General features: G+C 34.2%; 1 protein-coding gene across 2 annotated transcripts in view; it reads right to left on the reverse strand.

Moving 5' to 3' along the window:
• The window catches only part of dnai1.2 (dynein, axonemal, intermediate chain 1, paralog 2), a 47,515-nt gene that overhangs the window by 10,338 nt on the left and 22,067 nt on the right, over window positions 1-15,110 (reverse strand). For both annotated transcript variants that reach the window (XM_015363333.2, XM_015363325.2), the window contains 3 exons: window positions 13,073-13,152; window positions 10,202-10,350; window positions 4,477-4,576 (listed from right to left, as the gene is read on the reverse strand). In XM_015363333.2, coding sequence (XP_015218819.2) covers window positions 4,477-4,576; window positions 10,202-10,350; window positions 13,073-13,152 — 329 coding nt within the window. The remainder of the gene's footprint in view (window positions 1-4,476; window positions 4,577-10,201; window positions 10,351-13,072; window positions 13,153-15,110) is intronic.

Here is a 15,110-nt window from a genome sequence, read left to right on the forward strand (position 1 = left end):
GAATAACAGAATAATTCAGGTAAGTAATGTTACTGTAACTGTAAGTAATGTGCTCATCACTGGAGAACATTAAAGTGATTACATATGATATATTTTAGTATACAGTACATATTGCAGACATTGTAAATACAATTTTTTCAAATCACTTTTTTGATTAAAGAAATCTCCCCATTCTTAAAAAAACTGTACTCATTGACAGAAAAAGCACCAGCTTTACCTATTCTTTTGTTTTTACGGAGGTGCTGGATTCACAGGTTTAAAATGTACACTCCAAGGAGATAACGGTAATTAAAAATGTTTCAGGATCTATCTTCTGTTCAGCAAGAGTTCAGCTGAGATATGTGGAAATCAATTTGAAATAATAAGATAATATGTTCATCACTCCAACATTCTAATAAATTCCAATAATTAGGTTATCCAGGAGACAAGGAAGATGAAAAGCAGGTCATAACCAGGGCAAAGCTCCAAAAGAAGAGTATAAATAAACACAGTGGAAATTTTGGATTCCAGCTGGGGGTACCAGAAACAATGCACATATACACAATTAAACCTGACTGGTTCACAAATTAACAGCAAGACAGATGGTGAATTTCATTTTTAAATTATTCTCACTGTGGGAGAAGAAGATTCCTGTACAGTAGGATGCTTTGAAAGGTGTATACAGGAGGTATACTCAAAGAGACAAAAAAGCATAAATCAGCAAAAAAAATGTTATTTATATGAGTTTAAAAATTCTTACTAAAGTGCATTTAATCTTTTTTATTGCACTAAACTTTGGGAAGAAGTTTAATGATAATCTGACAGATATAGTGTTGCCAATGTAAACCAATGCATTTATGCAACTACAGTAATACTAGTTATATTTATCCATATCAAAGACAAGGATAAAGACAAGAAAATAATATAAACCATTTTGTGGTACAGTACATAATTATGAAATACACATTCAGATTTATCTTTATTAAGGTGGTCATGACAACACTGCATCTTTGACTGGCATCAGAAACATATTCAGTGTTATTACTCATTTATTTGTCTGACACTTTTGTCCAAAGCAACTTACATTTGCACTCTTTTATACAGCTGAGTAGTTTTATCTGGAATACTTCAGTACAAGGGTACAAGGGTATGACATCAGTGTACCTGAGATGTGAGCCCACAAGCTTCCAGTTATGAGTTCAGAACCCCAGCCACTGCTCCCTAACCCAGTCGTGTATTCTCTGACCTGAAGATGTTGTTTCAAAGCATATTAAAAATGTTCAATATTTACTTTCGGCAAATATGATCACTTCATAGTATTTCCAGTCTATTTGTGGTAGCTGATCTATGTATTTATAATTAGAAAACGATAAACTCCCAGCTGGCGTGACAGCTATACGAAGCCTATCACAGAAGCACACTGTGAGGACATCCTGGGATGCCGGTATGTTACTGGGAATGTGACAAGCATCCACAGAAAATTTATAGACACTAATTTAACAAGCATTTGGAAGGTGGAAGTAAACTGGAGCACCTGGAGAAAACCCATGCAGACACAGGTAGAATATACAAACTCCCCACAGAAAGCACCTCAGTTTGGAATCAAAGCAAGGGCCCAAGAGCTGTGAGCAGCATTATCCTCCATATCACAATATCACCCTAATGTATCTGTTCTTTATCTTCATGTTCTTTTCACTGATTAAACATACAGGTAGGTCAAATTCATGGTAGTTTTAAACAGTTTTTGTATTATTCATTCTTTGTCTTCCTAGATGACTCCTCAAAAACGTGAATATGGTCCTCAAAGATTCATGCAGGGTTTAGAATATTCCCTTCCATTTGCATGAACACACATGATGGCTAGCCCTGGCTCTATAGCTCTGTGATTGCTCACTACTGCGTTATACTGCACCTACTGTATACATGATCAGTTCATGAGAATAACTGTTCTTCCTGAGTTAGCCAGGGCCTGTACAAGGTTTTCACTATGCCGTCAGCCTTGAAAGAAGAAACCACTGGACGTGTTTGAAAGTCTCTTTCCAGACTGACTCTTACCAGCTTTTGTACATCAGAGAATGAAACACACCTGGCATGTTTGATGGAATTCCACATACGGTACAGCAGTTCTTTGTCTCATGTTCCTGAAGCTAAAAATGTGTTTTCTATAATGTGCAGATTACATATTTTCTATACTGCAAGTCTGAAACACATACAGTATACTATTGGTAAGTATAAGTACCATTCTTGGTACTAATTACCTAATATATCCTATGAAAATGTATCAGCAATGTTTCTTTGTGAAGTTTGTGTCAGGTAAGTGTATTGGGATATATAGCTGTGAAAAACTATTTAATCATAATCAATGTCAAGCAGCTATGATCGGTTATCCAACAAGAGAAAAAAATAGTTATTCTAAATCAAACCATATTCTTTTCTCCTTAATACACACATTGACTTTCATCTTCTTTATTTTTATTTAGCAATTGCAAAAATGTGAACTACTATAAGATTATTTTTGACAGACTGGGAAGAGCTTAGAATAATGATTATCCAAGAGGAGTCAGTAGATGGTTTCTAAACAAGTTTTTATTACTTGGTTGATTATATATGCTGTCATGGATAGGAAAATAAATTTACTGTTGCTTAACACACACTTACTGAGCTTTTAAATGAAGCCATGCAATGCTTATGCCATGAATACTGAGCTTTTAAATGAAGTGAAGCAAAGCTTATGCAATGAAGCAAAGTAAAGCTTATGCAATGAATAACAAAGATACAATATACATACTGTATATGCATACTGTACAAACATGATCCTTGGCAGGTACGGCATAAGTTTTTATTTATACTGTATGCTGATGACCCTCAAATTTATGTTTGCATGAAATTTAATGTTGATTAAGAACAGTCTTCTCCCAGTGAACTCTAAAAAGACAAACCCTACCTTTGTTTGACTGTAGAAGGTTTTGGAATTAGGCTGGGAAATTCAGGTATGTTCTTTGATTTGAGCCGTGTATTTGAACCTCATGGTCCTCATGGTGGTGTTTTGTTTAATCAAATAGCATTGTATAAAGGTTTTTGCATACTTCTATATTTATATATAATTTATAGAGAGAGAGAGAGAGCTGGTTATTGTAATGAACTGCTTGTTGGAGTATCAAAACACATTTAAAAGGTTGTATCATATTCTGACAACAACTGCTCAGATCTTAAGTAAAACTAAAATCCATGAGTATATTCCACCTGTTCTAGATTTCATGTAATGACTCCCCACAGATTTTAGAATAAAATTCAACATAAGCAACTTACATTTAAGGGCTTGAACAGTTTGGCTTCTTAGTCAGCCAGCTGTTAACTACCTACAGTACATGTTTTTTGCACTCTTTGAACTTTGGCCTTCTTTAGTTTCCAAAAAGAGTCTTTAGAACACTAAAAAACCACACTTTTTGATCACCTGCTTCAAGGATGAGGAATGATCTCCCAGTTTATATTAGTCAGCACTTTCAAATCCTTGAAATCTTCAGTGAGAGTCTTAAATCATTTTTATTATCATTTTTATTACTCTAATTGTAGGTTCTCTTTGATTTCCTGTATGATTTACCTGACTATATTGTTTTATTGTAATCCTTGAGATGATGCACAATGAAAGGTGTTACTTTTGTTGAATGCTATACAAATCGAGCTTTTTGGGTATTATTATCAACAATCGGTTTGGCACAGAAAAATGATGGATGTGCTGCTAACAAAGTTTCTGTTAAGCTCTATATCTCACAAGAATGTTCTGATGAACACACAGTAAAATCTTTTTTTTTATGAAATCTTGATTTTGAAGTCTTAATTTTCTTAGAAGGGGGTCTGTTTTTTAAAAGGTGATACATGATATTTAAATATCATGAGAATCCTTCACTCAGGCTTGCATTATTATTATGCTTTTTATTTCTTGTAATGTTTTTGTGCCACTCAAGTTTCCATACATTTAAAAAACCACACAGACTGCAACTCAACTGTATATGGTAAATAAATAGTTTTCTTTATCTCTGCAACAGTACAGAATTGTCTTAACTCTTCTGCTGTTGAGAATTATAGCAGAATTTAAAGATAAAACCACAGTTTCTTTAAAGCTGTTTTGTAAAATGTTTAGAACAAAAGTCTTATTGGTTTTTATGTGTGCACATGCAAGTATGCCTACCAACTTGCTAAATAAATAAAAAATAGTAACTGTGCTATAAGGACATTTTTGCCATTGCCTCTTTGCATCAACTCAAGACTCATAAGGAGTCTTCATCTGTCTTAAATAGCAGTGAAATTTTTACTTGTAGTGCTAAGAAAGTGTATAGAATATCAGGAGAGACTGTGAAACTTACAATAATTTAATTATGTTAAGAACATTCATGAAGACTCAATATGGAGCAAATGATCCAAATGTCCTTTTCTGAGTATTATACAGTAGAAATGGATTAAAACACAGAGAAAAGAGATCCCTGCTAATTCCCCTACCTTGCCATCTGTAGTTACAGCAGCAAATACAGTGGATGAATATGGTGACCAGGCCACATCTCCAACTGCTGAATTCAGGTCAAAAGTGAACATTGGGGTGCTGAAGAAAAACGAGACAGTGTTAAAGATGAAAGAATGGTTGTCTGACCATGTTGTCAATGCTGATAATCTAGCTTCATTTAAGAAACACCTGGATGAGACCTCTGGATCAATTAAGAAGAAGAAGAAGAAGAAGAAGAAGAAGAAGAAGAAAGGTGGCTTCTAAAAGTGCTTTATTAGCTACAAATGAGACTAAAATAAAACAAACATGTTAGACATACTAAGAGGCGTCTTCTCATTCTTATGAGACCTTAAGAACAGTTACAAATTAATGTTCTCGTGACAAAGGGATTCAGTTTCTGAGAATATACTTCCTTAGGGGCTGGCAAGAGCTGGCAATGAAGAACGCTAGAGAAAATGTGCTCAAAGGAAGAGAGAAAAAGACTGAATTATATTCAAGACAAAAGATGTGACTATACTGTAGGTATTAAAATATTTTAGCACTGTTTCATGGGCTATTGGTCTCAAGGCTCCAACTGGCACTCAAGACTCCTAAAATATGCTATACAGGCTTCTGTACAGCTGTATATAGCTGTATAATATTATACACTCTATATATATATATGTTTCTATAAATAATAAATCTCAGTAATAAATTATTGCATATATACCACTCCTTACTTTGACCAGGAGGGGATGTTCTACTAATGAATTACAGTTAGGTCTCCTAATCTGCATGTTTTTGGTTTGGTTTTGTATATGCTACACGCTGGAAAGTAGTGAATAGTGTTTTGTTGACACACAGGCATCTGGGTAATCTTTCACTCAGTGTTCTTCACCTCCCATTGTCTTCATTATTTTATTCTGATTATATTGTAGAAAGTCAATAAAACCCTAAAAGAAAGTTTCTGTGTAAAAAAGCAAAAATATTGTATGTATAACATCATAAATAAAACCTTGTTAAAGTAATTAAGAAACTAAAAACAAAACTGTCAACCTTAATATTAAAAAAATAGAATTATTAAATGAAACAGTCTAAAATAAATCATCAACTGATCAACTGAAAACCTAAATAAGCATAACAAATATTTGTATTGTTGTACTGTGACATACAAGAATATATTAGAAATGGTACTTAAAAGGCTCACAGAGTAAAAGGTCCAAAGACAACTGTGTAGTTTAGATGTATCTGTGGGCACATTTTCCACACCATTTACCACCCACCACTAATAACAGTCTTTCCTTAGCATTTTGCATAAGCATTAACAAATGTTTAGGTTAAAAATGACTTTTAGTACAACCATTTAAAAATCTTACATAAATATATATATATATGTGCAATTGTTTTTATTTGGGAGTTCAGCCCTCTGGCTAAGAGTGGGCCTGGGATACCTTTACTTACATTCTTATGGGGAATTAGTATTTAATTTATGCACTAATCTACACAGCATAATAATTGAGAACTATTGTACCTACGCTGGTCACACCAAACAGCCAATATGCACCAGCTACCCCACTACACAGCTTATACAGTAGAGAAGTCACAAACTGCTTCACCAATTGAAAATGTGGAAGGTCTGTATCAAACTGGGTACTTGCGGTTAAAGCAGGTCAGAATATGAACGAATTGCCAACTTGTGGATTGAGTGCAGGTTGATTCCTATTGACTTGTGGTAAATTAATATATTTAATTGAATCTACATCCAAGAATGCAGCTCAGTCTTTCTTGTCAGTACATGACAATGAAGGGCAAGATTTGTATTACCCATCTGAACAGAAGAGAACAAGAGTAATTAATCAGAAGCCCTCTTTAGAACATTTGTATTAGACAAGCATTAAAGAAAAGGATCAAATCTGACAGCCTTTCCTACTGAGACATAAATGCCACACAAGTCACTAAATAGCAAATATTAAATTTTAAAAATATGTCTTGTTGAATAAACATTTCCTGACTGACTCAACAGTACAGTAGAAAAAAAATGTTAGAGCAAGAGTGCTCTCTGTTGGTGGTTCTGGGTAGTACTGCGACTAAATAAGCTTGACTGCATCTTTTCAAGTGTGATTCAATTTGGCAGATCTCTGCTAATGAATAACAGCCACAATAATTATGAACTGCCAATCCATTAGAATCTGTTTCCAGTGTCTTTCTGGAATTGCGATTAGGGCAGCAGATATGGTCTATGGGAAGCCTCAGAAACACTACTGGTAGTAAAAGCATTTCTTTAAGGCCAGGAAGTGCTAGGGCCCTTGCATGTTTAATCTGATCCATTATCTCATGTTTATTGTTTCTATCTTTTTTAACCAGAGGTCAGTATAAACTTTCTCTATTGCACTTGGAATACTGAGCCTGTAATTGTTGTAAGGTGATGGTCAATCAATTTTGGAATCAGTACAATTTCATTCAACTTTATATGGATCACTAATGACACATTGGTGTTTGATCACTGAATAAGTAGATGTGTATTTCTGCAGCACACAATGCAAATTAAATTCCTCTTATAGGCAACTGAACAACTATGACTATGATAAACCAAACAGTGTAGGAGGACATTGGCAAAAAAGGAACAAAATATTCTAAGCGGTACTGCCATAGACCTAGGCATGAATGGTAGGTACATGTACTGTATATACATGTACATAAATAAATAGAATTTACATCATACTGTACAAAGATATACATATACTGTATACTGTACATACTGAGTTTAAATGAGGTATTTTTCAGCAACTCACTGACTTTTGGTGAACGTGCCTTTTCTGTCACTGCTCCAGTGTTGTGGAATGACCTTCCTTAGACTTTACAAGAGATGTCTTTAACTCTCTTCAAATATACATTTAAAACTTACCTTTTTACCGAGTCTATGTCTGATTGCCTACAATCTGTATGCCTTTGTTTTTTCATTTACTTTTATTGTACTTTTGTTTGTCTTTTTCTTTATTCATGGTGTACAGTGTCCTGTTGTTGTTGTTGTTATTATTATTATTATTATTATTATTATTATTATTATTATTATTATTATTAACTATTTTGTGCAATAAAGCTTAATCATTAGATAAATTGAGCATCAAAAGAAACTCCCATCATAAAGTTATCAAGAAAATGAACTTTTTTGTAGTACAGTAAGGTCACTTACATTTTATTGTACAGACATGACAATGGTAAATTCATTTTCCAAATTCTCATTGTTCATAAATAGGATTAATCCACAAGCAGTCTATTGTGAAATTCACATGGTACTAATGTAATTAATCAAAAGCCTGCTTTAGAACATTTGTATTAGGATCACTGTATTGGCCACATACAATTTCTTGTATTAGGAATTTGTCTTTTCGCATACCTCATCTTGCTCTCCATGAAACACACAGACAGGGAGAGAAGCTTGGGGTCAGAGCGCAGGACAGCCATTTATACGGCACCCCTGGAGCAGTTAGGGTTAAGGGCCTTGCTCAGGGGCCCAAAAGAGTAGGATTCCTCTGCCGGCCATGGGATACGAACTGGCAACCTTCCAGCCACAGGCGCAGATCCTTAGCCACAACGAGCATTAAAGTGTCCACATTTGTAAACAATGCAAACCGTATGTCTGTTACCTATTCCTCATTGAGCCCTGGACAAGTATTGTATATACCTTGCTCACTGGTCTGTGCTTTAGATGTCACTATAAAGTTATATTGATGATCTACATTCCTGTACTGTATGATTAAAAAAAATAGGTAAAAATTAAGAATGAGCAAACACACGACAGATGATGTTTAATGTAGACAGGTGTAGTGTCTTGGATATAGAGATAAAAATGTAAACTATAAATACAAATTGGAAACATAAATAAAAGCACTTGGGTGTTTATGTTTACAGTACATAACATTTATATTTTCTTGGGGAAGCAATTAAAATGGTAAATAAAATGCTAGGTTATATAGTTTCCAGTGTTGTATGTGTTTTTTGCTCCTTGGGAGTTTTAATTTAACAGAATTTAAATGGATGTTCCGTTAAATTTGTGTATCAAACTATTAAGGCCGCATTTAGAATATTGTGTACAATTCTGTTCACCACATTGCATGAAAGATATTGTTCCTGCGACATTATTCCAGAGAAGAGCAACCAGAAACATTTCAGGGCTTAAGAGAATGTCAAACATTGTCAGGTTGAAGACTTTTTAGTTTATAAAAGAAAAGAGGGAGTCTGATGCATGCGTTCGCAATCCTCAAGGGCATTGACAAAGGTACCAGAATGGATTTGTTCAGAATGTACAGCAAAACACAAACCAGAAAGCACTATAGAAATTACATTGAAGTACATTTAAAAGTGAGAATGGGACGTTCTTTGTTTCCCAAAAGGTTATGGAAGTCAGGAACAAGCTTCTCAGCCATGTTGTTGAAGTCGATACCCTGGCTACCTTCAAAGCACAGCTGGATAAGATCCTTGGATCAATTAACTACTAACTACCAAATAGGCTAGGTGAGCAGAATTGCCTCCTCTCATATATACTGTAACATGTCCTATATTCCTATGCTTTCTGGACGTTTAGTGGTAAACAATGAGTTTCAATATCATGTTATTTAATTAACATGAAATATCACACTAATGTTTCACTTAAAACAAAAGACATCTGATTTTAAAACAATTTCAAGATGTGACATAAATAAAACTTGTATGTAATTGTGGGAAGAAAACAAAGCAACCTGACATTTTAGTTAAATCACAAAATATTCAGATAATGAAGAATTTTTGACGGCACTCATGATTTCTGCAGCAATGCCTGGAAAACCCGAATCAGAAAGCCACTGAAGTGTACCAAAGTGAAGGATGCAATGATATTTCACCACAAAAACAGTGTCTCACAGCACTTATCAGCAGTTTATGGCCCTGATTCACTGAACTGGAAAAGTTACTGGGCATCTGGCATGCACTTCCTGCTGTTAGGACCAACTGGTCACTGAAGGAAGTGCAGTCAGTTAAAAAAAGACATGTCAAGTACAACAAAAACTATGACCAAAATAAACTGTGTGCACTCTATATGTCTCTGAGCCTCTCATCCATACACCCTGCTAGTGAAAACTTTTTACTCTGAACGATTTTTTGGGTAGGACTGCCACTCAAAATGCTTCCAGATGCTTCAATATTTCAAGTTTTCTCTCTAAAAAGGTAAACTGATTTTTTTTTAATTTAAGTGTGATTTATTTAGTTTTGTGATAGTGATTGTTTTTTCCTGGCTGAGGTTGGTATATTATTTTAAGGAACATTAAAAATGAATTTAAAAGAAAGACATCCATAGATGATGTTTTTTTTATCAAAATGGTCTCTGGTGCTGCATTCAATATCAACCAACAAAAAACTCATAAAAGACTAAAAACACTACAAAATATTTGTTATTATTTAAATTAAACTAACAGTAGCATGCAGTATTGGTGCCCATGGTAATCAGATAAATTCAACGCTACCTAACCATTTGTGTACTTTTTTGGTTAATTGGTAAGATCATAAAATAAGATTTCAATACAAGGCTTCTAGCATTCTATCAATATTAATAAGCAGACTTGAAATTGAAAAAAATGGTCCTAGTTGCAGTTATCACTATAACTTTCTGAGGTGCATTTTTTTCTATTCTTGTGATGTACTGTGTCTGTGGCAAAGAGAGCTTGTTTACACATGAGCTTGTGGTAATTTGAAAAGAAAAAAGTAGCATACTTAATGGTGTGGTCCCAGATCTTTACAGTCCAGTCAGAGCTGCAAGAAATGAAGACTTTAGGGTGGAAATGGTTCCAACGTACTGCGTCCACAGCCATGTTATGGGCATCATAGGTCTCCAAGAACTGGCTGGAATAGGCTTTGGAACACTGAAACAACATGGCAAAAATGTTAATATATTATTAACATTTATAACAGATAAAAAGTCCTCATTCAAGGTTCGTGAAGATGTTCTGCATTCATTTGTAACAAATACAGAAACGTATAAACTTTCTCTGATTTACATTTCATTCTCTTAATTTTTAATTACAAGAACTTGTTTTTTATTTGCTCATTTGTACATTTGCTCATGATGATACCTATATAAATATATGATACAGTACATACTATATCAGGGAACCCATGTAATTACTGTAAACAAAATTGTCGAACATTCCTAGATAGCAGAGGTATCCTCCAAAATATTCATACACTTAATCATTTTTAAAGTTAATTTAGCCTAGAAAATGCAAGTTAAAATAACATTTTTCAACATTTCTGAATTTAAATTAAATAAAAATGCATGAAATGATACTGAATATAACTGTAAAATAATACTAAATACATAAACTGTAGATACACAATGTTTTGTCTACCCTTTACCCTTTAAATATGTTAAAAATCCATCCATCCATGTTCTAATGGCTTTAACTAATACAGAGTTTAAAGTTATGTTTAAAATAAATACTGTAAATTTAATATTAAACACATGGTATTCTGAACAACATAGCTACTGTATAGCTACAGGACTGCAGTGGGAATTTTAAGTGGTAGTGAGGTACAGTAGGTGAAGAAGAATCAACTCATTCTGACTCCAGCCTAATCCCAAAGCCAGGGCAAGGGACTGTCAGGCAAAGGACATCTTTCTTAGTATACTCATTCCCTGCTGGTTTCAATACATATCAAATGTTCAAAAAAATATTTGGTAAGAAGTGTACAATACATCAAGTAATGCTGACTTTATTTTTTCATGGTGTCCCAGCTGAGCTCAGTGGAAGAGAAAAAAGAAATTCAGTTTGAGGAAACTCAGGGGATGTTTTTTATATAAGTGACCAACAAATAATCAAGCTTGTTTCTTTTTTTTTCTATTTGTTCACTAATGGCTTCAATTACATTTTCAAAGCATTACTACATTGATTATATCAAATTAATCAAATTATGTTAAAAGGTTAACAGCTGTTATAGCAAAGGAATTGTAAAGTAAAATGCATTCAGGGCAGGTGACTGATATGCTTAGAGATACATTGGTGGGGTGGAGGGGAGTCCCCATTACCCATGTAAAGTGTTTTAAATGGAGCTATATAAATGTAAGGAGTTATTATTATTATAATTAATGTTCAATCAAACTGTGAAACAATAAAGCCAAAGAAGAAAAACATTGTGGATACTTAAAAAAACGTTTCAGAACTGGATTCCAAAATGTATGTACAACACCCATTCAGTGGAGAGATATTTAAATAAAAAATAAGAGTGTGAAGAGGATTCAAATTTCAGATTATAGTCTTCACAAAGCAATATTTATCTAGACCAATCTATAGGAAATGCCTCAGCAGAACTACCTCAATCAGCCAGTGCTCTTATAGACTACATTTTGCCAGTTGTATGAAAGACATTTCTTGATGCTGTGTATTTACAGTGACAGTCGTGAAGCGAAAAGTCACTTTAATTAACTAGGGAAATGATAAGACCTGATTTTGTTTCTCTCAATGGATAAGTCTTACAGAACATTTCCTTTTAGAAAATGAAAAAATACCTTAAAAACTGTTGCTTGTAAAACAGTCTGTAGTTTGGCAATAAAATGTACTTTAATTTTAATTTACAATAGCAAACAACATGCCACTGTAATGTCACTTCTTGGTGATTTTTATAAAGATAAAGGAGTTTATTTGCGATATAAACATGTACAATAGGATTTTTGTGCTGTTCTCTCAGGACATGTATAGTACAGCAGACAACACCATACAATGACATACAATGTAGATAGTACATTACAAAACACTAAATAATAAATAATGACAGGTTGTACAGACAACAAACAGAACAATTAATATGTGTTTTAGAAAGTCAAACTGTGGGGTGCAGAGGTGGTTTTCAGAACAACAATAACCTAATTTATCATATGTTGTTTCATGTTAATAATATGTAAAAATACAGGAGACAGTAAAAATCTTGCACTAAATGCTTTTAATTTTAAAATGCTTTATCTTTTCACATCCCTCCACCTCCACTCTTAAAAACAGTCAGGGGGGTTCTGACGGCCTAGTCCTTACAGCCAGGTTGTCGAGTTCTCAGCCAGATGAGTAAAGCCAATAAATCAAACTAATTGGATTTACCTCTCTAATCCATTATAATTGGGATTATGCAATGGGACAATTATTGCATGGCACAGTAAAAGGCATCACAGCAGAAATAACTGTGACCCACAAATCATGAGGGATTGCCTGCACACCAGAAAATAAAAATGTGTTTACTGCACTATAATAGTTTCACAAGGACATTCTAAACCTAGCAATGCAAATGGAGTAATTGCCAGATGAATATGCCAGACGATATGTGTAATCATCCTCCATCTGAGTGCATGCTGTATATAGCATATGCACAGAAATATACTGTATGCACTTCATGTGTCTGGCCAGAGTGTGAGGTATATTAATGTGAATAAACCATGCATATGACTGATCATGCTGGCCAGGGATATTGCTTAGTTCAGGCAAGCAGAAACTCCATACTTATGCTTACTAGGACTAACAATACTGATATACTTTGCCATGCTGTATATAAAGTACTGAATATGAAGACTGTTCAAATATTCTTATGTAACAGCAGTCTTACCTTGTGTATTTTTCCTTCCTCTGTTCCTACCAAGAAGAGGTAGTCAATTTGTTTGTGGAAGTCAAAGGATGTTCCACATGCTGTAGGAAGAAGTATAGAAACAGTGAATACCAACTGACAAATTATACTGTACATCTACAGTTTATATGACAGCATGTTAATACTACTGTAAATGTAGTTGAGAGTTAATTTAGCCAAAAAGAAAATGAGATATACGGTATCTCTTGGTTATCTTAAATACAGTCTATAATGACTCATGATATAGTTTTTGCATTTGAACCTTTAGGGCAGGTATACAGTATAGTGTAGGTTGCAGTTTTATAGCAACCACAATCCTATCTGAACACATTATGGAGTTATTAATAAACTGTTCAAAATTTTCCCAAAAACCTCAAATTTGTTAGCTTATAATTTCTTAAAAGTATTATTATTATTTAAATGTGTATATATTAAAAAGTTATTTTATATAAAAAAGCTTTAACTTCAAGTTCTACATCATATGAGATATTATTCTGTATGCATAAAATTTGGCAATGAACAAACCTGGCAGAAAATAAAATCCTATTTCATGTGTACCAAGCTGTATTTAATTTGTCCAAAGACAAGATCCTAAAGTGTTTTTTTTTTATCAAACAAAGACCATGGCTAAATAATGCGACCAATCAACATGACATGAAAAAATACTATTGTAACCCATGGCTTATTAGCCACCAAAATACAACAGGAATCAGTTTTGGAGAATTTTGCAAAAAATCCGCATAGAGAGGGAACTTGTCAGTACAGAATTCCCTTTGACACAAGTACCTACAGTATCTGAATGTGTTGAGTTTTCACTGGGGGCTGGTTCACTTGAAAATTGTAATGCAAAAAAAAAATCCTCGGAATAGGGCTTCTTTAACCTCATTGTTTTGTCATTCAGACAACTATGCCATTCAGATTCCTATACCATTATCATTACTTGTTTTATTCTATTACCACAAAACAAGATCAGTGTAAATGGAATGAAGCAGCTTAAGACACAATACATATGAGAGTAGAAAATGTTTTAAATCTTGGCTATGATCAACATGTTCATCAGAGACAGTCAGAGGTGTCATTAAGGAATTGTAGGTCTCAGCAGACAAAAGACAGTCGCTATAAAGAAATGTAAACTTGCTCCATTGCTCCAGGAACAGGTACCACAGCCTATGTTCCTCCCTGTACCGGGTGTCTTGAGTGATGTGGTGGTGCAGAGATGCCATGGAAGAACTGAGGAGATGAAAAATGAAGTTGCATTCCTGACAGATGATGTGCTTAATGTAGTTTAAGAAACTGAGGAGGGAGAAAAACTTGTGTTCTGAACAGATGCCAAAGCGAAAGATGGTAATAAGATATATTAAAATGGTGTGTGGCAGTGTGGCACAGAGAGTGTTAGAATATAGGACAATTCCCAGAAGCTCAATAGAAGTGAGCTTTTGCCACAATGAGGGGTACTTTGAGATAAAAAACAAAACAAATCAAGAACCTGAGTGGGAGAGCGAAGAGAAAGGTTGATGAGATGAACACCGTCGAAAAGGTGTTTGGATGATGAATTAGTTCTCACACTAAAGCACTTGGGAGCAGTCTGCAACTGGCAACTTGACCCTTTTGAGCACCAGGATGAATAGAGTCACCAGTGTGACACGGACAGCTGGGCAATCTTCGCCACAGTGCTCTTACAGACACCATTCGTCTCAATCTATAATCTATAATGTTTACTGTCTTTGTCTGCACCTTATGATTATATTGTATAAAATCCACTCAAAACTATTTGTAAATAAAACACTGTTAATTTAAAGCTGACAGATTTTATCATGTGACATAGGTTTTGAAAGCATGAACAATGTGATTGTCACCTCAAAGTTTCTACCAAAATTACGACATACAAAATGTGTCTGCAATGATAGACTAAGACAAAATGCATTTTGATGTCCCATATTCACAGAGATTCTGTTTCACTTGACATTGAAGATAACATAAATAACATCATTCAATGTGAAGATAACATATGTAGTGACTA

The sequence above is a fragment of the Lepisosteus oculatus genome, chromosome 3, assembly GCF_040954835.1.
Source record: "Lepisosteus oculatus isolate fLepOcu1 chromosome 3, fLepOcu1.hap2, whole genome shotgun sequence".
Taxonomy (NCBI): Eukaryota; Metazoa; Chordata; class Actinopteri; order Semionotiformes; family Lepisosteidae; genus Lepisosteus; species Lepisosteus oculatus.